This window comes from Solanum verrucosum, unplaced genomic scaffold (genome assembly GCF_900185275.1).
Source record: "Solanum verrucosum unplaced genomic scaffold, falcon-dt-bn FXZP01000121.1, whole genome shotgun sequence".
NCBI classification, from domain to species: Eukaryota; Viridiplantae; Streptophyta; class Magnoliopsida; order Solanales; family Solanaceae; genus Solanum; species Solanum verrucosum.
The window spans coordinates 698807-724467 of NW_026020509.1; the positions used below are offsets into that span (position 1 = coordinate 698807).

Here is a 25661-nt window from a genome sequence, read left to right on the forward strand (position 1 = left end):
TAATTAAAGGTGAGTTTGTGGTTGTGTTTTATCCTCAGCCTTTTTAGCAATCCCTTTCCTATTCATGAAATAAGCTTTTCAGTTGAACACTGTTTTTGTCTCCCTCTACTATCTCTCTACACTACAATCTCCTAACTACACATTATTATCTCCTTTAACTTTTACAAAAAGAACTCTAAAATAGTTAATTATGATTAAAATAATGTAACTATTTTATAGTCCCACAAGTTGGGCTTAGGAAGAATGAGGTATACGCAGATCTTATTTCTATTTTTATAAGGTAAAGAGGTTATTTTTTATAGATATGATTTGACAAAAATGTAAGAATAAATAGTTGTGGTAAAAATATTAAAAATAATCAAATTAAAAAAATTAAAATAATAATAGTCGTGACAAATCGAAAAATAAGATAATGCTAATATAATAATAATAATAATAACACTAGAAAGGGAACAAATAGCTGTACTTTGCTTTACCACTGGGAAGAGAGAACACCCGAGTATGTACTAACTATCTATCTTAATTCTCGACTTCGAGGCTCTCCTATCCACATGTCTTCGGTGAACTGAAGATATTAAGTCAAGTCATGTTAAATCACATCTTCACAATTCATTTTTGATTTAGTCAACCTCTCATACCTCTACCTTTTCTCATACCTACTCACGAAGACAGACGTGCTTCACATGTCTAAGCTATCTCAATCTCGCTTCATACACCATGGAGGACACATCGAACTTGCCCCGTATATCTTTGTTCCTATTCTTGTCTTTTCTAATATACCCACACATTCATCTAAGTATCGTCGTTTCAGCCATCTTTATCTTCTAAATGTGTGAGTTCTTATCTGACCAATACTCTACGCTATACAACATAGTCGGTCGTCTAGTAATCACTTTATAGAACTCACCTTTAAGTCTCATAAGGGGCACATACTTATTACACAGTATACTAGATGCGAGTTTCACTTTCATCCATCTCACTTCACTACTATGAGCGGTATCCTCATCAATCTCCCCATTTCCTTAAAATTCAAAATACTTTGAAACTTTCTCTTCTGAAGATAACTTGTATATCAATTCTTACTTTCCCATATGCCTCTTGTAATACGACACTAAACTTATACTCCATATACTCTATTTTAATCATACTCAGCCTAAATCCTTTTGAGCAGGGCGGATCCACACTAGGTAAGGTGTCAAGTGACACTCCTTCGTCAGTTCTAAGTTAAAAGTTTAGTCTAATGGTTAAGACGTGAAAATTCTTTGAGGTCGTGTGTGTTCTAATCCTATTAGCCTCATAATTATACTTTATAATGACACCCCTTAATGATAATCTTGATCTTGGTCTCGCTCGTGAGTTAAATATTATTTAAAAAAACACACTAATAGTTTCACTCACCAAATAACTACTAGTTCCTTTTCTTCTTTTTTTCTATTTTATTTCAATCACTTGTTTGTTGGTTTTTAAAAAAATCTGGAGTTATTTATAGTGACTCACCTCTCACTTTGTTCAAGCAAATAATCCCTCAACCGTAGAGAAGCTTACTTCCATCAGAACTTCCATCAGCCACCCACCCACCCCCGTTCCTTCTTCATATCTGCATTGAGTTTTCTTGGTACATTTTGTTAACTTCCTATTCAATTTCTTCTGCTACTCTGTTCTATTGACTCATGTAAACTGGTTATTGCTCTGCTCAAATAACTAACTTTCTTGCCTAATTGTTCTTCAAGGGTTCTAATTCTGAGTAATGTAATAGTAAAAAGCTACTATCTTTGGTACCCCTTTTGTTTAAATCATTCATTTTCAACTTCTTGATAATGGGTTCTCGTTAAATCTCTTGATTATTGCTTTCTTGATATACCCATTTGGTTGAACTTGCTTTAAACCACTAAAAATCACTTTTTTCTATAAATGGGGTCTCGCTAAATTCGTGATTCTTGGTATTTTTGTCACCAAATAGCTTTGTCAGATAGTAATAAAGTTCTGACATGTAACTGAAAATTAGATCCCTGTTTGCCCTTTGTTCTTGTTGAAGTGCATTTTGGTGGCAACTTGTATTCTCTATTTATACATGTAATGGATCTAGAGCTGTTCGGAGTCAATCGTTAATTCGAGATCTTTGTAGATGGAGTACTTCATTTCCTTTCGTTAAGGCTTGATTTTTTATATCAGTTATGGCTTTACTCCGTTAAATTTATATGAGTTGTGGTCCTATGGAATTCAAATAGGCTTGTTTGGAGGTCTTTGACATATCTCTAGACATATAGTATTCATTGCTAACTGATTCTTTTGTTCTATACTAACTTGTATTCTTTGTAAATCTGTTAATATGTAGAGTTAGATATATAACATCTTATTTTATGGACCTTAATGAAGGTCAGTATACAGTTAACTTAAATGAATCAGCCAATAATCTGTTTTATCCTAAACACTCTAGTCATGATCAAGTAGGGGTTGTTGTCTTCCTGCCCAAAGTTTTTTTCCCTTTGCCTATGCAAGTCTAGTTGAGTTTGATATTGGCCTCTCGAGTCCCTTCGATTCTGTTTTAGTTTGTTGTCCTTCGAGTTTTCTTATCTGTCAAAACGAAACAAAAAAGAACGAAATTTCCACCCTTCATTTCGGACAAATTTTGAGTGATCATGGAAGAAACATTTGTTCCCCTACGTGGAATCAAGAATGATCTCAAGGGGAGATTGTTATGCTACAAGCAAGACTGGACTGGTGGTCTCCGTGCTGGTATCAGGTTAGCTGAAGTGCAACTTAATTATCAATTATTTGCACTTGGAAAAGCTTTCTTTTTCAGTTAAATTGGACTATTAACAGTGTAGTGCATAAGTAGTACTAGTAAATTATTTTGTTCTCTTTACTTTTTTTGGATGCATAAAAGTTGTCTATCATATTCTGTTGCAGGATCTTAGCTCCAACGACCTACATTTTCTTTGCATCAGCAATTCCAGTTATTTCATTCGGGGAGCAACTGGAAAGAAGCACCGGTTAGATTTGATCTTTTCCTCCTGTATCCGCTATTTCTTATTGATGGTTTAGTCACTGAGATGTCGTGTCTGTCAAATGTTATCTCAGATGGAAGTATAACTGCGGTGCAGACTCTTGTTTCAACAGCACTTTGTGGTGTAATCCATTCCATTCTTGGTGGACAGCCACTCCTTATACTAGGAGTAGCTGAGCCAACTGTCTTGATGTACACTTTCATGTTCAACTTTGCGAAAGATCGGAAGGATTTGGGTCCGAATCTCTTTCTAGCCTGGACAGGATGGTAACTTCTGAGCACTCTCAAACTCCTCCTAGCTTCATCATCACCCTTTCTAACATGTTTATGTGCAGGGTTTGTGTTTGGACCGCCTTTCTGCTTTTCTTGCTAGCCGTTCTGGGGGCGTGCTCCATAATAAACAGATTTACACGTCTGGCTGGTGAATTATTTGGCATGCTCATAGCAATGCTCTTTATGCAAGAGGCTATTAAGGTAACCAAACTTGAATATGTTGTATGATACTAGTTTTCCGTCAATCTCCTGATCAGAAAAAACAAATTGAAAGCAATGCAGAGTGCATCAAACCAACATAATCACAAAGAACATAAAAATAAAATCTTAGTTCTGCTATTGTTTTTTCTCAGAAAGTAGCAGCCGACTTCCGTTCACTATAATGGAAGCTTTATCTTTGTGAAGCTCTTAGCTAAATAACCAAAAAATCTTATGAAGTTAATGTCTTTTTCGAACTATTTTCAGTATTTGGTGAGGTTTGGAAGACCAATTCCCTTTTAGCATCAGTAAAGCCAGTTATGGCCCATTTCTACAGTTTTTCCACAATTGGCTGGTTTGCACCAAAGACAGGGTTTTCCCCCAATTTGTACAATTGTCAAACATATTGGGACAATATTCTTAGAATTAGCATAATGCTTTTCTAAATTTCAATGCTCGTCGCAAAAATGCAGGGTTTGGTGGAGGAGTTTGGAATACCTCAAAGAGAAAATCCTCGTCAGGCTGCATTCTCACCTTCTTGGCGCTTTGGAAATGGAATGTTTGCACTAGTTTTATCTTTCGGGCTTCTTCTTACTGCACTGAGGAGCCGTAAAGCTAGATCCTGGCGCTATGGATCAGGTTTATAATTCTGTATAACTATGTGAATATTACTGATAACAGAATGAAATTTTATCGTCTTAAAAACATATTATTCTTAATATCTAATATAGTTTGTTGGTAAGACACTTTCTAATAGTCATCAATTTAGAATGGTCATTTCCTGTTGAAACTAAGAAGGTAATTTATTAATTTGCTGACACTTCAATGTTGTTCGAAGGCTGGTTTCGAGGATTTATTGCTGACTATGGTGTCCCACTAATGGTGCTCGTTTGGACGGCTGTATCTTACATACCAGCCCGTGATGTTCCACAAGGGATACCACGGAGGCTTTTCAGCCCCAATCCATGGTCACCTGGAGCTTACTCAAATTGGACAGTTATCAAGGTGCTTTTCTAAAAAAATCTGTAGTATTTGATCAATCTCAAGATCATGGATTTAAGATTTGAGATATTGATATCCAATCTTGCATATTTTAAAACTCAAGATGATGCGTTTTACAGGAAATGATGCATGTTCCTCCTCTATATATTGTCGGAGCATTTATCCCAGCCACAATGATTGCTGTCCTTTACTATTTCGATCACAGTATTGCATCTCAACTATCCCAACAAAAAGAGTTCAATCTAAAGAAACCTTCCTCGTATCATTATGACCTCCTTCTTTTGGGCTTCTTGGTATGCTGTTGACTCTGGCTTTCTTGTTTGTTGACGTCAATTTTACATTATAAGAGTACATTAATTACGTTTTATGTTCATTAGGTCATAATATGTGGTCTTCTTGGCATTCCTCCTTCAAATGGAGTTATTCCACAATCTCCAATGCACACAAAAAGCTTGGCCACTCTGAAACATCAGGTACTGAAATTATCTCTCAATATAGAAGTCTACACAGTTCTCCACAAATTCTAACCCTTTCTTGTTGAATAATGCAAGTCCAAACACCAGCCTCCTAGGCACATGTGAAATCTTAATTATTCTTATTTTTTTATTGAAGAGTAAGGAAATAAGGATCATGTAATCAAAAACCACATGATGGGCCCAGAATGGAAAAAGCTTTTTAGTTTATCAAGTATTTGTTTTCTCCTGCTTTCTTGGTAATTTAGGATGATCAGTCTAATTTTCTTATGTCAGAGAGTATTCTAATTTTCGCACTTCTATTTGAAACAGCTTTTACGGAATAAACTTGCATCAACAGCGAGAAAAAACATTGATAAAAATGCAAATCTTGGCCAATTATATAGGAGCATGCAGGAAGCTTACAATGAGATGCAGACTCCCCTTGTGTATCAAACTCCTTCTGGCCTGGTAAATAGTGAGTCATTTCCAAATGGCTATGATTAAGATAGTTAAAATGCTTATTGTTACAGTGTTCCTTCAAACAGGGGTTGAAAGAGCTAAAAGAGACCACAGTTCAACGGGCATCGAGTACCGGGTACATAGATGCACCAGTTGATGAAACAGTCTTTGATGTGGATAAGGATATTGATGAGCTCTTACCAGTAGAAGTCAAAGAACAGCGTCTAAGTAATCTCCTTCAGGCGTTAATGGTTGGTGCTTGTGTGGCTGCTATGCCTATCTTGAAAAGGATTCCTTCTTCTGTTCTCTGGGGATACTTTGCTTTCATGGCAATAGAGAGCTTGCCAGGAAATCAGTTTTGGGAGAGGATATTATTGCTTTTCACTGCACCAGGTAGAAGATACAAGTACGTCACTGCCCAATGCTCCAATCATATCTCAGTCCCTACTCTACCTCCCATCTTTGTTGTTCTAATATTGTTTCATAAGTTATAAGTGTGCATGTCGGATCACATCCCAGAGAGAGGTCTAAAGTAATTTAGACTGATTAGAATCTTTAAAAAAGAGATGACTTCTTAGTGAACTAAAAGATAACTTTTCTGAAAGACCTTTAAGAGTTAGAATCTATCCTCATTTTCACCATGACCTCTTACAGTTTCCCGCGAGGTTCTTATATTATACATATAGAATGTAGTCAGTTTTGTCTCTGATATTGCTTCTGGTATACCTTTCCTAATCTGCACATTTATCAGGGTCTTGGAAGATAATCATGCAACATTTGTCGAGACAGTACCTTTCAAGACAATTGCCTGGTTCACCTTGTTTCAGACAGTTTATTTGCTCCTATGTTTCGGCATCACATGGATACCAATAGCTGGTGTTCTTTTTCCTTTGTTGATCATGCTTCTAGTCCCAGTGCGCCAGTATTTGCTTCCCAAGTTTTTCAAAGGAGCACATTTACAAGATCTAGACGCTGCAGAATATGAAGAAGCCCCTGCAATAGCATACAGCATGTCCTATGCAGTAAGTTGTCAAAAGCCTTCCTACATCTTTCAGCATTTAAAAAGAAATTCTCTTTTTATCCTCATCAGTCTTAAATAACGCTCACCACTAACCATTGATCAGAATATGAAATTTGGCCTAGGAAAGTAGTGAATGAAAAAGTTTTAGATGGAAATGTATGATAGCAACTGTCCTGATGGTGTCTTCTTAATCCTATGATTTATGCACTTGCAGGATCAAGAACCAGCCTGCATTGATGGTGGTGAGCTTCTTGATGATATGATCACAAGAAGCCGTGGGGAAATCCGGCGCTCATGCAGCCCAAGAGTAACGAGTTCAACTCCCACCTCCCTTGAGGAAATCAAGTCAACACACAGCCCACAGCTATCTCAAAGGGCTTATAGTCCAAGAATCAATGTACTAAGAGGAGAAAGAAGCCCCAGATATGGCAAGGGACTTGAAATAAAGCAAACTCCCAGCCCTCAGCCATCTAAACTTGGTCAAAATGATCGCGGTCCGTCTTCCACCTAGTATTAACAAATATTGTTGTGAAATTAGAGTCTCTAGTTGTTCTCGAGAGGTCTTGTCTAAGTCTAAGTAATGTGATTAATCTTTTCCTAGGCATCTGTGTTTCCTTGTTTGTGTGCTTACTGGTCTTTAACAATGTATACTGTTTTATTTGTGATGTATTCTTGTATGCAAATCAAAATACTCTGGGCAGAGGATAGACAAACCATTATATCAATGAATAAAAGAGTGAAAATTTTCTTAAGTACAGCTGCTTTTGTCAAAGCTTTTCAACTACTAGCTTTTAACAGTTCTTCTGTAACTGCATTTTGTTTCATCTGCATCTGCATTGATCTTTTATTGCAATCTGCACAGACAAAGTTAACTCTGGACTTTTATTTATGCTGGTCCTTCAAATAACACTGAAGTTTATCATGTCACCTTTTCCACTCATCACCTGCACTGCTTAGCTTCTTTAAAACCAGGCGTCGATTGGTGGGTGGGATAAGGATAATAATTTCGAGATGTCCAGAATATCTTTGTCTATCTCATTCTACCAACCAAACGACCCCAAAGGTTAATCAGATAAGTATAATAATGACAAGCTAGGCTAACTTTATGTAACTTGTCCAATTCGTTAAGGGGGTGCACAACCTAGTGGAATGTATACAAGTCCTTCCACTCTATCTGCAGCTTGTTAATTATTATTCTAATATGTTAAAAGCAACCAAGTATCTTGTCAAATCTTAATGGAGACAAAAAATATGAAATAATGGCTGATATTTTTCCATTTGTCTAAATTTTGGAGGACAACATTACTTGGAGGATTAGTTTAAGGCATGCGTGCAAGTTGAACGGGACACCCTTTTATTAAAAAGAAAAAAGTAAAAGAGCATCAAAGTATCTTGCCTACCTAACTCCATATAAAACTTTGAGGGAGATAAAGATTTTATGACCACTTTTGGATGTCATAAAACAGATGTCTTAAACCTGATTTTGTAATTGGTCTTTTTCATTATCAGATCTTTGTGAATTATTTTATCTCTCTGTCAATTAAAGCAATTACAGGATTTTAAAACTCAAAAAGAATATAAAATAAGTATATGCTTACAATTGATTCATGATGTCAAGATACTGAGCATTCCAATTTGGTGTCAAAATCAACATGCACAAAAAGGAGATTAGATTAGGTATACTTACTATGACACTAAAGATTAAATGAGATAGAGAGGGGGATAATACTTGCGCGGAGGATGTGATGACTAGAAATTTAGACTTCGAGATAAAAACAATATTAATAAAAAGTGTCTCGGTGAATTTGAGTTGGTCGGAATCCAATGCAATAGCAACGTGACTAGATATATATATACAGATGCATACGATGTGTTTGTATATGAATATGAGTTAACATGAAAGAATAAAAAGGGAATTCGACAAGAATGACTTTGAGGTCACACGTATCGAATTAATAACACTACACTTCAATTTGTGTGTAACAATTTGCCCCAGTGTCAGATCACATGATTAAATTAACAAAAGAGATCAACTTGGTACAAGTCATAATCTTGATAAATTAGGACGTGATATGACACGTTCATATAAATTTTAAAATTTTTTTTAAGAAAGTACTTGTTAAAATGTGTTACGTATTAGAGACCTCTACTTTAAAGCAAAAGTATGAAATAATTAATACTCCTGAATTAGTAATAATATCGATAATGAAAAAGCATCCTTCAAAACATGTGGTTTCGTACACTACATTGGTGGCACTAAACTTGATCACAACTTCTAATAAAACTTATCACTTTCTCTGAATGAAAAAAAAAAAGTAAATGAGTCATCCCATACGCAAATGGGTCATAAAACTCAAAATAATTACATGTTTATATTCCAATCCAAAGTAATTCAGGAAATACCCATTCTCTAAAAAAAAATTACAGCTCATACCCCATTCATTAAGACTGATAGTTCTCACTTAACTGATACTAAATTAATATCATATTATTGGTATCATTAAGGCTGATAATGTCACTTAAGTGATACTAAATCAGTATATATATATTGTATTGGTATCATTAAGGTTTCTTCTTCTGAAATTACTCATTAGTCAATGATAATATAAGAGTATATGTATATTGTTGTGGTATCATTAAGGTTTCTTTTTCAGAAATTACTCATTAGTCAGTGTAAAAGGGTATATATTTGTAATTATTTTGATTTTATGGGATATTTACTTAGTTTCTCCTTTAATTTTTCGAAAAACTTATTTCACATGCTTTGAAACAAACACCAAAGCATTTGATTTAGAAAATTAGTACTAGTAATTTCATTAAGTTTTACTTCAAGTTTCAACACGAGTGGTAGTGGGCTGGGCTTGTAATGCAGATAAAGTCAAAATGAACTCAGTAGCCCAATATATAAGATGAGCCCAATAGGGCCATTGACCCGTTCATGCAACTTGGATGTACATTAACAGGCCCAAAAGTTTAGTATTTCGTGTCAATTTTGGGCCGTAAAATTTGGAAAAGTTGCACATTTGGCTAGATATTTGTATTTGAGAAAAATCTTTGTTTTATGTAAAGATAACCTACATTTCATAGTGGTAAGAGCTAATTATATCATATCTCTATTCTTTTCCAAATTACAAAGCTCTCGTAAAATGATAGGATTTCGGAACATCAGAAAACCTGCGTATACATAGCTCACAGATTGCGAATAATACATTACTTAATGAGAGGGAATAGGGATGTATCTAAGAGGAGAGTGATGTATACGAGAGGGGATATGGATGTATCCGAGTGGAGGTTTTTGTATTTTTTTTAAATGGTTGAGAATTTTAGAGAATATGGTAAAATAAAATGGGTATTTATGCATTTTTTTCTTGTATCACTGTCAATACAACAATAACATATCTAAATACAATTTTCACTTAAGTGAGATTTAAATAGGATAGAGTATTGTTAGATTAGGTCTTAGGCCTAACTCACACCCCAAAAGCTAGCTCAAAAGGAGGAGGATTGCCCAACATCTGGTGCGTGGGCAATTTTGATTTTGGGGGGCCCAACATCGGGTGAGACGGGCCCTGCTCTGATACCATGTTAGATTAGGTCTTAGGCCTAACTCTCATTAACCACCGATGTGGAACTTTTGTCATTCTTTAACAAGTATGTACAGACGTTAGAAGTTGTTTCCTTTTCTTTAATATATATAGTAATATATATCCTTTTTACGTTTAATTGGCTTCTTTCATTTTTCCTTCCTTCTCTTCTTCTCTTCTCATTTGTGCAAAGAAAAAACAAGACAAAAAAATCCAGGAATCTAGTTGTACTGAATGAGGCCACAAATAGTATTATTTGGTGACTCCATTACTGAACAATCCTACAGATTAGGTGGTTGGGGTGCTGCTCTTGCTGATACTTATACTCGCAAGGTTTGTATTTTTTTGAATTTTTTTTCAGTCAAGTTGATCTATTGAATGATTATAGGCATTTTAATGCTATAAAATCATTAGATTTGATGCATTATTGTAAAAGGCTGATATATTGAATCGTGGCTACGGTGGATACAACACCAGATGGGCATTGTTCTTGCTGCATCATCTATTTCCATTGGTATGTAACCCCATCCTTTTAGAATTTTCCTTTTTGGCACAATTTTTTTGGATCATATTATAATTTAAAGTAGAATATTTGATGGGTTGTAATTATTTAGGATATTTTGTTGGAGTACATTGCTTAATTTGTAATTTTGATGAAGAGTAGTAAGATCAGAAATTTTATTGAATTTGCAAAATTAATGGGCACTGAGAGAAAGAAAGATTTTGTGTTTTTTGTAATCGAACTAGTTGATGGATTCCGAGGATTCACGTAGCTGACCCCAACTTATTTTAGATCACATCCTATACCGCATGGTGATAAGATATTTGGGAGTTGTAATGATTTGGAAGTGTGCTGATGCTAGTAAAGAGAAGTATTTTTCAGCATTAATGCATATAGGAACTAGCTGACATCCTGGGATGTAAGGTGGAAAAGTTCCCCACTCTTAATTTGGGGCTTCCATTAGGATCAAGAAGGAATGATCAAAGTATTTGGCAAGGTGTCCTGGAAGGGGGCAGATTTACTCTTGTTAATAGTATATTGGATGGTATGCCTACCTATCTTATGTCCCTATTCTTAATGTGAGCTGCAACGGAGAAAAAAATGGAACTCTTTGTGAAGTCAATTCTTTAGGGATATGGTAATGCAGACAAAAATGGCAGGATGCTCCAACACTTCCTGCACTGTTACTTACTGCCAAATCTTTTGATTAGTGTATTTCTGTTGATATTACAGGATGCTCCAACACCTCCTGTTGCTGTCACTATATTTTTTGGAGCCAATGATGCTGCTCTTTTGGGAAGAACCAGTGAAAGACAACATGTCCCACTTGAGGAATATAAGGAAAACCTACGAAAAATGATACAACATTTCAAGGTTTGGAATTTTCTCAATTCAATCATGATTGTTCATTGCTAAATGCCAACTTTTGTACGTGCTAAAATTTCCCTCATAATTATGTTTGTCTGTGGAGGACTTGTCAAATAATGAAAACGGGAGGATCTGGAAGATGAAAAGTATAGAGTTACTAGTGACAATGATTTTTTAAAGTAGTATTAGGCCAATGCAGCAAAGAAAAAAGTGGAGTATATGCTATGCGGAATAAGTAAAACACAGAGTTACTCAATCCCACCGTTAAAAAGAAAATATTGCATAATTTATAGCTACTTTTTCCACATAATTAGATATAGAAGCATTGCAGCAATTTTTGTTCATATTATGAAGATACTGAAGAATCAAATTGAGCCTCTGATGCTGAGCTGTTATTTAAAGCTTGAAATTTTGTGAACAATATTTTTAAGGTCAGGTTAGTAGTCATTTCTATCTCATGGACTTCCTTGTCCGGCAATTTTGTAATTTGTGAAGCTTCACTACCGATTGTGGTTGTGGATATCCTGTGTTAATCAAATAAATTTATTGTAGGTTACTATATTCTTGAAGGCTGATAGGGTTATTTGCCTCTTAGTCGTACCTTTTGTTCTTCTTCTTGCCCACTTTAGAAGAGGAACACTTATATTGGTGGACTTACTACGAGTATAAGATTCAGATATGAACTTGGCAGGGTATGTGCAATTTTTAGCATATTTGTATTGTATTTTCAAGGTTAATGCAAAGTGAAGATATACATATCAAACCTGTTTGACATGATTACGTCTTGGCAAAGATAAGAGTCGGTGTATCATAGAGGAACACATATTCTTCATTAACATCAGAAAGAGTTAGGAGCCAATGCAACACAAAGGAACACATATCCGTTAGTGACATCAGAAAGAATGAAATATCTATTAAACCAAGTTTGGAAGACGCTATGCAAGTTGTGTTATGGTAGTCCATGATGGTATGCAACCTTGCAAGAAAACCTAGTTGCTATGCTAGTTGAAAGACATGCAGATTCTGCCCAATTTTTTGTTCATACTCTTGCTAAAATGGTAGATTTCTATCATAAGTGAGTGACTTTACTTAAAACCCAAATGATTTGCAAAAGAAAAAAAAAATCATTCAATTTTGCAGGAATATCTTAATTTTACAAACTATTCATTACCACAAATAAATGAGAGAAGTACAATGCAGGAAAATGGGAATGTTAAATTTGCAAAAGCAAGCTGAGTATTTTCCTTAATTGGCATAAGCAGGCCGAGTATAGATCTGGGTTGAGCTTTGCTCTATTTTGTATATCTCATTCATTTTATTTATAACACAGAAATGCTCCCCGTCAGTGCTAGTATTGCTGATAACTCCACCACCAATTGATGAAGCAGGACGGTTTGAATATGCAAGGTACGATCCACTTTCTCTTTATTCGTAAAATAAATAAAATGAGGCAACCAATTGCTATTCTGTTTTTTTTTTTAAGAAAAATTCTATGGCATCTAAGATGTTGGAGAACTTCTTGACACACCCCTAGCTCCTTTTAGCAATGGGATAGAACTTTAACTGTTCACAAGCAGAGTAGATAGCAGTATCCATAACTTATCAGCATATAACTGGAGAGATAAGCCAACCTCTCAAACATGAATCGGAGAGAATAATCTAACTTCCATCGAAAAATCCAAAACAGTGAAAGCAAAAAGAAAGTGGGAATGAGCAAATTGGTTTTTGTGTGCAGTGCCTATTTGAATGATAGATTACAGCTATTGCTGCAAAGACAGCTTCAGTATCATTAGGCACTGTCCATTGTCACGGCTATCAAACAGTACCCCATATAGCAGCCCATTATGCAGTTTCACACGAGACCAGCCCGACACCAGTGTCCCCTCATCAAAGAGGACATTCCTTTCTATAATTTTTACAGCAACAGTTGAGCAAATGTTCCTTATCATGTACTCCATGGACATCATGTCATATTCTTTGCATTGTTCTTTGGTCATTTTCCTTTTAGCCAATTTTTTCCACTTCGTTTTCCCTCTAAAAGCAAAGCAGTTCAGTTTTTTAACATTTGCAAGTGGATCAACTCTATTAGCGAAGCCAAGTTTTTTTTCCTATTTAATTTTTCATTTCATTTATTCAGCTTTTGGTATTGCATGAGTTTAAACATAAGTGTTTCACTGTCAACTGAATAAAATATTATTGTGTTGGGATATCTTACTTTTCAATTTTAAAAACAGGTCCCTATATGGAGACAAAGCAATGCAATTGCCAGAAAGGACAAATGAAGTTGCCGGAGAGTATGCAAAACAGTGTGTTGAATTGGCAGAGGAGCTAGGTCTCCCTTCTGTCAATCTGTGGTCTAAAATGCAGGAAACCGAGGGTTGGCAAAGAAAATTCCTCAGGTAAGTGACAAACTCTGCAGATCCTTTTAAGTAAAAAACTTTGCATAGTTCCATGAATATTTGAAGTTCGTTGTACTATATGGTGTTAGAGGAATGATCATGCCTATATATGTTTTATAAGAATGATTGGGAGTTCAGGGGAATGGGTGGGGGCGATTGACATTCTTGTTACAAGGTTATCAATATACGTGTGTCTGGACAGTTACTCTGCTTAGTACTTGTGCGATATTCTTAGTGGTGAAATGTGAAAATTCTCATTTGTTTTGTTTTATTTTGCTACAGTGATGGCTTACATCTCACACCAGACGGTAATGCCATTGTTTACCAAGAAGTCATTAAAGTGTTCAATGAAACAAGTCTCTCTGCTGCAAAGATGCCTGCTGATGTCCCTCACCATTCAATAATTGATGGACAAAAGCCCGAGAAGGCCTTCCAGCTACAATGCCCTGCTATCTAATCCTATATTTCAATGAGAAAGAAGCAAAAGGGTATTGTCTTCCCTGACTCCATCAAGCTCAAGAGTGGTAATTGCTTTCAAGTTTCCTAGGTTTCAAAGGATTCAGACAAATGACAGTTGAATTCACACCTATACTAGTTTTATCAACAAAAGAATGCCTTTCAGATTTGATTTAAATACAGAAACTTCTCTTTGCTTTGATGAACATAAAAATTGTGATGTTTTGGATTGTGTACACACCCTCCTCAACATTATGGTATGAAATGCAACAAGAGTAGACAGCTCAACTAATGTTTTTTAGTAACAAAATTGCTTTTACTACCAAAAGTGAGGTGAAAGATTGTAAGAGTTGTACATGTCATGACAGGGTAAAATGGGAGGATAAGGTTAAATAATACAAGTTCTAATATTTTAAAATAAATGAAAACGAAATAGTGTCATATAAGATGAAAAGGAAAAGGTGCTTAATATGGTGAATCATTTTGTTAGAAAAAATCTTGTCAATATTGCCACACCCTTTTTTGTTGGGGTCGTCCATCCGGCGTTTGGTATCAACATTGGAGTCCGACTATATCCTAATTCGCTTTGGGAAGTCCCAAATTAGGGCATGCGTTTTTTTCTTTTGGTTTTCCATCTGATGTCTGATATCCACATTGGAGCCTGACTAAATCCGAATTCGATCAGAAAAGTTCACATTTGGGGGGGAGGGAGGGGGGGGGGGGGTTAAGCGCTCCCTAAAAAAGGTTTGCTCTTATCGTCCTCATCCACCGCAACAACCTTTTTTGGTATTCTTCCCTTCAGGATTCAGCATAATCTTGGAAGAAATGTTCGCCCTAGTTTCTTTCCTGCCATTTTGTGCATAGAGGACTTGGACAATTTAGGCTTATATTCACTTTGCTATAAGCTTAAATTGTCCATTTCTAGGGCTTTATACTGAGTCGAATCAAAGAGTTCATCTCTGTATAAAAAGACAAGAAAGAAAATAGGTGAACATGTCTTTCAAAATTATGCTGAAACCTAAAGGAAAGAACACCATAAAGGTTGCGGTGGCGGATGAGGATAACAAGAACAATCATCTTCAATGCCAATACCACAAACCCAACAAATAAGGGGTGTAACAAATATCACCCTTTTTCGATATATTTTTCCTAGTGATTTGAGAGTTGATATCATACCTCACTTAATATACCTATTTCATCTTCTAATAAAATTTGACCAATATGCCTTTAAATTGTTTTTATTTTATTTTAAATAATAATAATAATAATAATAAAATACTATAGGTAGCTGCTGAATTAATTCATTATAATGGACTCAACATTACGTTTGCTAAGTCTTACTATGTCATCTATGATAATTTTCTTACTATTAATAACACTTAAATGTTGTTTTTTTAAAAATAACACTTTAATGTGATAGGGAGTAATTTCAGAATTTACTTCTGCGCAAAAAGCCTATTCGTAGGTACTAAGACAAACATTCTAATTGTCCAATTAAATGGTCAAAGTATTTATTGGTAGACTATAATGGTAAAAAATCTTTATTACATTTAAAGACTATAAAAATATAAAGTACTAAACTAAAACACGAAACATGTTTTTTTTTTTTTACCTATGGTAAATTTCTTTTCCAGAAATTAAAATGGGTTTTCAACATAAATTCTCACATGAATATTTTGACAAAAAAAAAATCCATTTTCAAAACATTTATCATATCATTGTATTTTAAATATATAGAAATATTTGGTCATATTTAATTAATGCAAAGGGCCAAAACTAAAATTGAAGAGTAATAAATTTTTGATTTTGAAAATGTATTTAGGAAAATTGTTTTTAAGGAACACTTATCTCAAAAGAAACTTTATTATCCTGAGTCAAAAATTTATTAAATTGCAGTCAAGTTTTATTACATTCATTTACACTAAATATAACAAGGAATTGCTACTATTGACTACTGCTTTAATTGAAGAAATGTTATTGACTTATTCTTCAATACTAAGTCAAATTTCATATTATGTGAATTTATCAATTGAAGCAGATATTTAGTGGTACATTTACTATGTCAAATATATTTGTAATTCGTCAGGATTAGCAAAGAATTTTATTATTTAACTATTGAATTTATCTATCGCTAATTTCTATTTTTAAACACTGATTTATATATGAATGGAAAAGAAAAAATGAATAAAATATTATATACTAATTTGGAATATCATTCCACCTACTAATTCTTTGTGATAATAAGTTTGGATCTAATTTTAGATACATACAAAATTGACCTGAGTTGATTAGTCACAACAATTCTTGGAAAAGAGAAGTGGTATTGAATTAACTTTTCTTTAATGTATATTTCCATCTATAAAAAAGGTAAAATGTACTTAATAATACATACCCAAGAAAAAAAGGAAAATTTGACTAGATAAAAAATCAAAGAAAAAAATAGATTTTGCAATCAAATCAGTCAAATTCAAGAAAAAAAATATCTACTTGGGAAATCCAATCATTTATACCTCTATTTAGTAACTACTTTGTTTTAAGTCTAACAAAAACAAGTCTGGTGTTTTAAATTATATTTTACCATTTAGATCACTCATATATAAAAATATCGAGTTTAATTTATATATATTGACAATAAAATTTTAACAATCTTGCAATTATTCTATATACATAAAGAAGTTTTTACACATTGATTACAAAAAAAAAATATTTAAATAAGCTGGCCACTATAGTTACAAACGCAAATATCACTCGACAAGTCTGTAAAAATAATACTAATTGACTTGCTACCACAATTAAAATTCTTTAACAATATAAAATATAAGTAAATAACTCACCTCCTAATTAAAAATTCTTTTTTTTTTAATTAATAATATCATAGTATAAAATTAAACTTCAAAAGGTCCAGGTACATTCACATTCAACAATGCAATAAATCTCACTCCTTTACTACTACCATTAAGATAACAAAGAGAAAAGGAAATTAATTATAGATAGCTAGAGAGCTCCATTTTTACCCCTCTAATTCCTCCTTTAATTTATTTTTCTCTCATACTAATTTTCTTCCAATGGAACTTGATCCATTTTTTATGTCCAACAACAACATGTTGAAACAAGAAAATGATGATTTTTGCATAGACTCTAAAGATTATCTTCAAGATTTTGAGCACCTTGATCTTAATTTTTCTAATACTTTCAACAATTTTTCTGAAAATTTTGTGATTGATGGTAACACCAATGGTACTTATCATGACCCCTTTGATCCATTTTCTAATATTGAGGATAATTTTTCTTCATTAGGGGATTTTAACTTTAGTAATTATGAGCTTAACCCATTTGATCAAGAAAATGGAGAGAGTAGTGGTATCAAAGTCATGAAGAATAATTTTCATGTTGTTGATGGTGTGAATGTGCCTGATGATCAAAGTTCATGTGTCACTGGTGATATTTATCATAACAACTTATCTTCATCTATGAAGAAAAAGCTAGGTGGGGATAGAGGGAGGCCGAAGAAGTCTAAATCGTCTAAAGGACAATGGACGATTGAAGAAGATATGTAAGTAACCATATCTCGACTATTGAATTATATCATCATCTCATCAGAGTGCATATGTACTTTTAGTTACTTATTTATGTTATAACTATTGAATTATATCGGAAACAATGCCTAGATTGTTACACATTTTTTTGTGCCCTTAAAAACTTGCTTTGGTTAATTTTCTATATTTTAAAGAAATTAATTGATATTTTTTTTCCAAATAGTAATAATAGCTTTATATTTTTTGTGAAGGCTTTTGATCCATTTGGTAGAGAAATTTGGAATTAGAAAATGGTCTCAAATTGCTCAAATGCTCAAAGGTAGGATAGGCAAGCAATGTAGGGAGAGGTGGCACAACCATCTCAGGCCTGATATAAAAGTAAGTATTTAACATTTTTTTCTTATTAATAATTTATTTTTTTGTAATTAATAATTTTAATCTTTCTTTCTGTTTAGGATCTTCTCTTAATATTAAAATAATATTGTTTCATCTTTTTGTTAAATACAAGTTTATCACATCCCATATAAAGGTTCTTTTTTCTTTATTTGTGATTGTTGTTTCTATCTATGTGCATGTGATGGATTTTGTTAACAATTTCTCTATTGATTCAAGTTATATATAATGACTCTTTTTTTTATTTCTCTTATGTCATGCGTGCATCTTTTTAGATCATGTTTGAAGATCGATTCCTTTTGAACAAACTAAATATTTTATTAGAAAATATTTCAAATGTTAGACGATAGTCCAATATTTTGCCTATAAGGTTGATCAATAAATGAGAAAAAAATAAAATCAAAATCTAATGTTTTTTGGAAGGATAATTTTTCAAAAGCTACATTTGCACAACTATTAAAAATATATACAAAATCTAAATGCTAGTATAAAAGGGGGAGATTTGTATAAATCAACCTACATACAAGTATTAAGATTTTCACCACCATCACTATAGTTTTACCAAAATAGCAGGTTAATTGCCATTTTTATCCATTTAAATTAATATTTATATATAATTACCTTATTATATAAATATTTTAACATATAATTATCTTATAAATGATCTGAACGTGTTGACTGTCAGTGCATAAAACTTAAATTTTGTTTGTATTTGTGTCGTCCAGAAGGATTTTTGGACGGAGGAGGAAGATAGGATCTTAATCCAAGCTCATGGTGAAGTTGGAAATAAATGGGCAGAAATTGCAAAGAGACTTCCTGGAAGAACTGAGAATTCAATTAAGAATCATTGGAATGCAACAAAAAGAAGGCAATTTTCAAGAAGAAAATGTCGTACCAAATGGCCAAGACCTAGTTCCCTCCTTCAAAATTACATCAAAAGTTTGAATTTAGAAAAAGGAAGCACCAAAAAGAGCAATGACACAAATCCCAATGGTCGCGTTGATTTGATCAGTCCTGTTGAGTTGTCTAATTATCCAGGAGGCTCAAGCTACACAGGTCCAATCCCTGAAAAGAAAAATGAAAATTTGGTCAACAGGCCTAATAAGCGCCATGCTAAGGTATCACCTAAGCCAGAAGCTATTGAATTTTGTCAAGGCAATAATAATAATATTGGTGATTTTGATTTGAGTGAAGTCCCAGAATTTACATTGGATGATACTTTTTTCATGGAAGAAATTAATATTCCTCATGTTGGTTCTTCATCTATTATGGTTAATGAGAATAATTATGAGAAATGCATGGGAATGGAGATTATGCCTTATTATGAAGTGCCAACAATGATGCAAGGTGAAGTCAACAAGGAGATTGATTTGATGGAGATGATTTCTAGAGTTAATTAATTATTAATCCATAGATATTAGTATAATGTTTTAGAAGATTTATACATGTTTAAATATTAAGTATGACAAAAATAAGTGTACTAGTTAATAGGGAGTGATAATGTTTCCTTGTGTTGTTTTATGCTAATTCTACCAACTTTATGCATGTAGTGAAAGACTCTAGTTAATATATCATACATTGTGTCTTATGTATAATTCTTTGGAGAAGTTGTTTTTCTAAAGAAACTTGCTTTTTCTAGAATTCAAAAATATTGACCAATCAAATATTAACAAAATTGAAAACACATTTTCTTAAAAATATTTTTCTTAACACATCTAAAAAGATTCTGTTTTTCACATTTTTTTCAATCTACGTGACTTGCTCCACTTTTGCAAATACAAATGATAATTGAACTTTTGTGTTATTTTATGCATTAAGTAAACTTACCTATATGTAAATTTAAAGGATCATTTAGCTCTTTTACTTTAACTAGTTTGATACACGTAAGTTACACGTGAATATCAAATCATGTATAATATTATTTTTAAAAATAATGTCAATATTATTAAATAGTGGATGTCAACTTTCTTTTAATTACTACTGCAAGTTGTCAAATCAACATCCGAAAAATGCCTATAACTATTTATAATATAAAGTTAGATATAGATAAGGTGATTTGACACTTCTCTGTGACCTTCAATATAATCTAATACAATATATAATATAAAAGATATATTTAATTTGGTGTTTTAAGTTGGGGGGGGATTATAATAATTTAACATTTAAGTTAGGTAGTTCATACTTTTAAGGTAGTATAGATATAGATTTGTCTAATTTTAATTTGATATGAAATTTTAATAAATAAAGTTATGTACAATATATAAAAATGTCTTTTAACTTTATGGTCTTAAACATGTCCAAAAAAAAGAGCTTTCAATATTTAACTGAATAAAAATAAAAGTACAACAATTAAATTGGAAACAAAGGAGTACTTATTAAATCTAGGTTGGACTATTCAAACAAGTTATTGATCAAATCTTTTTTCTCCAATAGTTTGAGGCTTTTCATAACTTGAACACCAAGTTGTAGTTTGTGCAACATAAAATCATTGAACTTCTTGTCAAGTAGAAGTTGTTGCAAAAGTATATTTATGGCAATGAAAATGAGTACATATTAATTATCTAGATAGTCTTCTCGTTTGAAGTTGCGTTATTCCATTCTCTTTGTTGCATCATTTTTTGTTGATCTGTCTAATTTATCCACAAAAAATATTGTAATTGCATAATTGAACAATTCTCACAGTCTGCCTTGTTTTAAGAAGAAGAATAATAGAAAACTTACAAAATTCGTAGATTAAAAATGTGAGAAAAATCCTCTATTTATAGACAACAAATGATAGTATGAACGAAATTGGCTGATTGAAAGAAATGAACAACTTAGTTGGGTAAAAAGGGTAGTGGGTGGGTGGATGGGTTGGGTTATCACATTAGGGCGGGTCAAATTGAAATTGAATTTCATAATACATAAATATGTCATTTAACTTGTCTTGCATTTACCCTCTATATATATACTAAATTGGGTGTCTTAAGTTTGTTGTATTATTGTAAATTAACATTTATGGAGTTCAAGTCCACTAAAGTCATAAAAAAAGTAAAGGTTCCACCGAGACTTGAACTCGGGTTACTGGATTCAGAGTCCAATGTCCTGACCACTAGACCATGGAACCCAATTTGCTAATTTCTCGGAACTTAATTAACAAATTGACAATTTCAATCAATTTTAAATGAAGCCAAACTTTGGACATTTTTATTGAAGATTTACTTGTCAAGACTAATTTTCAAACATTTTTTTTATTATTGAAGTACATGTAAAAAGTAGCTAAAACTACAGTCACGTGTGTGTGAAGTGTTTATTCCCCAAAACAAGGTATTGGAATTTCAACAACTCAGCATTCAAATCTACTTCAAGTAAGTTCAAATTTGAAGCATAATTTTCATATATCATAAATAACAAACTCCAATGATTAATCTTTCAAAACAATAACAAATCGAACAAACTCATTTGACATCGTTTTAATTTTGTATGACTAAAATGCATGTAAAAATTGACTAAAACTTCATTCATGTGCATCTAAACTCTGAAGTGCAATTGAATTATTTTCCCCAAAAAAATTATTCTTAAAATTTTAACAATTTGATACTGAACTTACTCAAAATATTTAAAACATAAATTTCATATATTACTAATAATATATATTTTAAAGAAGCTAAATGTTATTTTGAAAAAAGTGGATACTTTTTAAATGAGGACCACCAATTGGTTACCAGTGAAAATAGATATAGGTAATATAAAGCCCATTAACATATATTATCTCTAGCCCAAGTCCACTAATAGCCTAACCCTAAGCTTCACTACAAAACCCAATCTCTTCGTACATCAAAGGGTTATTCAACGGCGTCAGTCTTCTCTGCTATTTCTGTTCGATTCTCCGCCGGCGACAATGGTAAGTGATATCATGCAATGTATTTTGCTCTGGAAACTGCTTAGGATTAAGTGATATATCGAGAATTTATTACAATTTTCTGAAATTGAAAGAGAAAAGTAGCAGATCTTTACTAATCATTTCGTATAGAAGTATGCTGCTAGTTTGATTTTGTATAATTGTATGTGTTTCATTGAATCTAGTAATGTTTTGATGTGTTATTGATGGATTTATGAATGTTGAATTTTTGAAGGTGAACGTTCCTAAGACAAAGAAGACTTACTGCAAGTCGAAGGAGTGCAAGAAGCACACCTTGCATAAGGTTACGCAATACAAGAAGGGGAAAGATAGCTTAGCTGCTCAAGGAAAGCGTCGTTATGATCGCAAGCAGTCAGGTTATGGTGGACAAACAAAGCCCGTCTTTCACAAAAAGGTGAGAAACATTCTCTAGCATGTATACAACTTCTATGTTTCAATTCCAAATTTCTGCGTATTGGCTATATGATCTAGAAGATACATTTCCACTGGTATCAATCTAATAATCCAATTTTTAAGTGAGGTAGCTAATTCTATAAATAGTCATTTACAACAACATATGCAGTGTAGTACACAAAGCTAGGTCTGGGTAGTGTAGTCTATGTAGACCACCTACCTCTTACAAGTAGATAGGCTGTGTCCGATAGACCCATGTCTCATCACAAAACAGTCCAACGCAGTCCCGAGAAAGAAGTAACGGAAGTACAAGGAACAAGATTATAGCAAAAAGCAGATATTAACCGAACAAAAACTGCAATTAAACAACATTATATGAGCTATACTGCATTAAATAATCATTTACCTGTTTGGATAAAACTGATCATTGGCATTGCAAAACTTTGGTTACAAATTAAGACAGGTACAAATTAGTCTATGTCTTTATTCACTGTAAGTCCTAAACTGTTTAGATAGTATTGTTTTTTGTAGATATTATATTTTAGAATATCACCATCTGTAAATTAAAAGAAATATGAGATTCAATACACATAATGTATGTTTTGTATAAAAATAATGAAGATTTTGGGACTCTTGATTAAAAATATCGTTACTATAGTATTTTTTTTTATATAAGATATTTGCTAAAATTTGAATAGTGTCAAAAAGGATTGTTAATCTAAGTATGCTTTGTTATAATGTTAGGTAGTTTCTCTATTTTCAAAGTATGCTTTGTTATAATGTTCACGTATATTTGCCCAAATGATATGGATTCAAGGCTTCCATCTCTTATGTGATATTAGTCTCCCAATAATCACAGCTTGTTCGTTTATGATTTAAAGTGCATTGAGGCAAATGCGGTTGTGTTGGAAGTTAAAAGATATTGACATAAGGGTCTCACTTATTGTGTTAACAGCTCTAAAGACATTTATGTTTGCTTAAACAAACGAAGTGCTTATCGGCACTTTCTTGGCAAATACATTAATTTTTATCTTCAGTTTTAGTACTTGTATTCAAACATGTAACTGCCTATTGATAAATAAATTAGCTTCAACACTTCCAAGGTGTTTGTTTGACATTTAGTGTTTAAATACCTCTTCAAGCCACCTAAGCCAAACAGTCTATAGATCCCTCTTAATCCAATAATTAATGAACATTTGATAGTTAGTGACTTAAATGTATTTAAATAGAAATTTGATATTTAGGTCGCAGGTTCAAGCCCCACACCATGCAAAGCGAAGCCTGGTATTTAAGTGGAGAAGGGTAGAGGGGCGGGCCCATTATCCACCGAGTTTAGAAGGCTGTGATTGGTCCAAAGGGCGGGTCACAGACGGATTTCTCGGTTATCAAAAAAAAAAAAATTAAAAAAAAAATAATAGAAATATGGAATTCATTTGATAATTCAAGAAAGAGGGAGAGAATGAGATCTCCAATTACTAAGCGTCATAGTTAGTGTGTATGTGGGGCATGTTTGATATTCGAGGCTTGTTTCTTTATCACTGATTTGTTTTTATCTTTCTTTCACCTTTCCAAACCAGGCAAAGACCACAAAGAAGATTGTCTTGAGATTGCAATGCCAAGGTTGCAAACATGTGTCGCAACACCCAATCAAGGTTGGTTACTGATAAATCTCTACTCTGCAAGTTTCATTTTCATTATTATATATATAAAAAATATTCATTGTTCTTGATGTTGTGCAGAGGTGTAAGCATTTTGAGATTGGCGGAGACAAGAAAGGAAAAGGAACCTCTCTTTTCTAGATTGCTTGTGAAGCAGAATTTGATCTTTCTCTTCTGTTCTATTCACTGTTCAGATATTTTTGTTATATTGAATGTAGTCAAGGAGTTTATGTTATCAATTCACGATTAATTATGTGCTCAATCAGTGATATTATCAGGAGATGAAATGAATATTTCAAGTTTTTGATTTAGCAGTTTTGATTGTCTTGTTGATGCAATGATGCTTGAGCTTTGGCAAGAAAGTTCAACCGATGTACTGTCCTTGAATACATCAATTCGAACATTGGTGTTGTATTGTTTATTTAGCTACTTAAAAGTACACCAGTCACCAAAGTAGAATCTGTAGTGGAAGTTACATTTGTTGCAAGATATTTCCGGTTTTCCTCTCCCTTCCTTTCGGTAACTTGGAAATGCTGTGATTACTTCTTCTTTGAGTAAATATCTCAAAAGATACCTCGAACTTGAGCCTGAATGTTGAATCCACTTTTTTTATTCTTTCTCTTTCCTCCCTTGTTCTAAAAAGGGAAAAAAGAGAAGAGGGGGAGAGGGATTCATCATCAATATTTGATTGGATTGATTCGGCCATCAAGCTATTTTGTGGGGGTAGGGGACCAGACTGGTTATTGTGGCGGTTGTTGTCTGCAGGGTATGTGACACCCCACAAGTTATAGTGTTGAGCCAACTTTTAGAAATTACGTAGTAACGTCATTCAACTTTGTTTTGTATCAATAAAATCACTTATTCAAATTTTTAATCAAAAAAATCTGACTTGACAAATGAACTAATATATATATTATTTTTATTTGTTTTGTTTTTTATATAGAAAAAATCTAAAAATAATATAAAAAGAACTTTTCAGAATAATTTTCTTCATTTCATATTATATTTTCTCATACGATTATCATATGTTAAGTTTTCTTGATTGATAGTGAACTCCAAGGTAAACGTAACACCCACAAAATTCTATCATTACCTTTGAGTTCGTTATATTATTTTTATATTTACTAAAATTCTGTCAATTTTATTATGGATTAAAATTAAAAGATTATAGATAATTAATTAGTACTAAAAAGATGTTTAGTAACTTGATGTTTAATATCTCTCCTGTAAACTTGAGCTGCAAGAAACAATTAATAGTGCTCAGACTTTTGATCCCAATAAAAGTGAATTCATTTGATACGACATATATTTTAGGTCCAAATTAATTTGGAAAACTTATACTAAGACCTTAAGAAAAGGAAAATAGATGGAAGTTGTATTGCTTGACTGTCTTTTCCAGCCCAAGGATGTTTAGGATGTGGACTCTTCACCGACAACTTAAAACAAAGAAAGAGCAATATGCGTTTTCTCCATAGGGATTATGGCGTGTACGCGTAACTATTTAACCGTTTCGCTTTCTCTATCTATGCCCACCTCACATGGCCTTATCACCCAACA

General features: G+C 33.1%; 4 protein-coding genes and 1 non-coding gene across 5 annotated transcripts; 4 read left to right on the plus strand and 1 right to left on the minus strand.

Moving 5' to 3' along the window:
* The first annotated feature begins 1477 nt into the window (after positions 1–1477).
* Positions 1478–7167, plus strand: LOC125809716 (probable boron transporter 2). The gene is made up of 12 exons (XM_049489312.1): positions 1478–2743; positions 2911–2993; positions 3082–3274; positions 3343–3481; positions 3952–4117; positions 4317–4483; positions 4600–4773; positions 4858–4953; positions 5266–5403; positions 5481–5800; positions 6146–6416; positions 6630–7167. Exons 1-12 carry the CDS (start codon positions 2640–2642, stop codon positions 6924–6926), a joined length of 2148 nt encoding a protein of 715 aa, XP_049345269.1. The 5' UTR covers positions 1478–2639; the 3' UTR covers positions 6927–7167.
* Positions 7168–10138: 2971 nt separating this feature from the next.
* Positions 10139–14429, plus strand: LOC125809712 (GDSL esterase/lipase At5g62930). Its single transcript, XM_049489307.1, has 6 exons — positions 10139–10332; positions 10436–10513; positions 11234–11374; positions 12699–12775; positions 13603–13767; positions 14050–14429. Exons 1-6 carry the CDS (start codon positions 10234–10236, stop codon positions 14222–14224), a joined length of 735 nt encoding a protein of 244 aa, XP_049345264.1. The 5' UTR covers positions 10139–10233; the 3' UTR covers positions 14225–14429.
* A 2859-nt stretch (positions 14430–17288) lies between these two features.
* LOC125809630 (transcription factor MYB98-like) lies at positions 17289–19552 on the plus strand. Its single transcript, XM_049489226.1, has 3 exons — positions 17289–17776; positions 18011–18137; positions 18878–19552. Exons 1-3 carry the CDS (start codon positions 17289–17291, stop codon positions 19550–19552), a joined length of 1290 nt encoding a protein of 429 aa, XP_049345183.1.
* A 1634-nt stretch (positions 19553–21186) lies between these two features.
* Positions 21187–21258, minus strand: TRNAQ-CUG (transfer RNA glutamine (anticodon CUG)). The gene has a single exon. It is a non-coding gene; the product is annotated as a tRNA-Gln (tRNA).
* A 665-nt stretch (positions 21259–21923) lies between these two features.
* On the plus strand, positions 21924–24418 carry LOC125809714 (60S ribosomal protein L44). The gene is made up of 4 exons (XM_049489309.1): positions 21924–22035; positions 22268–22447; positions 24024–24098; positions 24186–24418. The coding sequence occupies exons 1-4, from the start codon at positions 22033–22035 to the stop codon at positions 24243–24245; spliced, it is 318 nt and encodes a 105-aa protein (XP_049345266.1). The 5' UTR covers positions 21924–22032; the 3' UTR covers positions 24246–24418.
* Positions 24419–25661: the final 1243 nt, after the last annotated feature.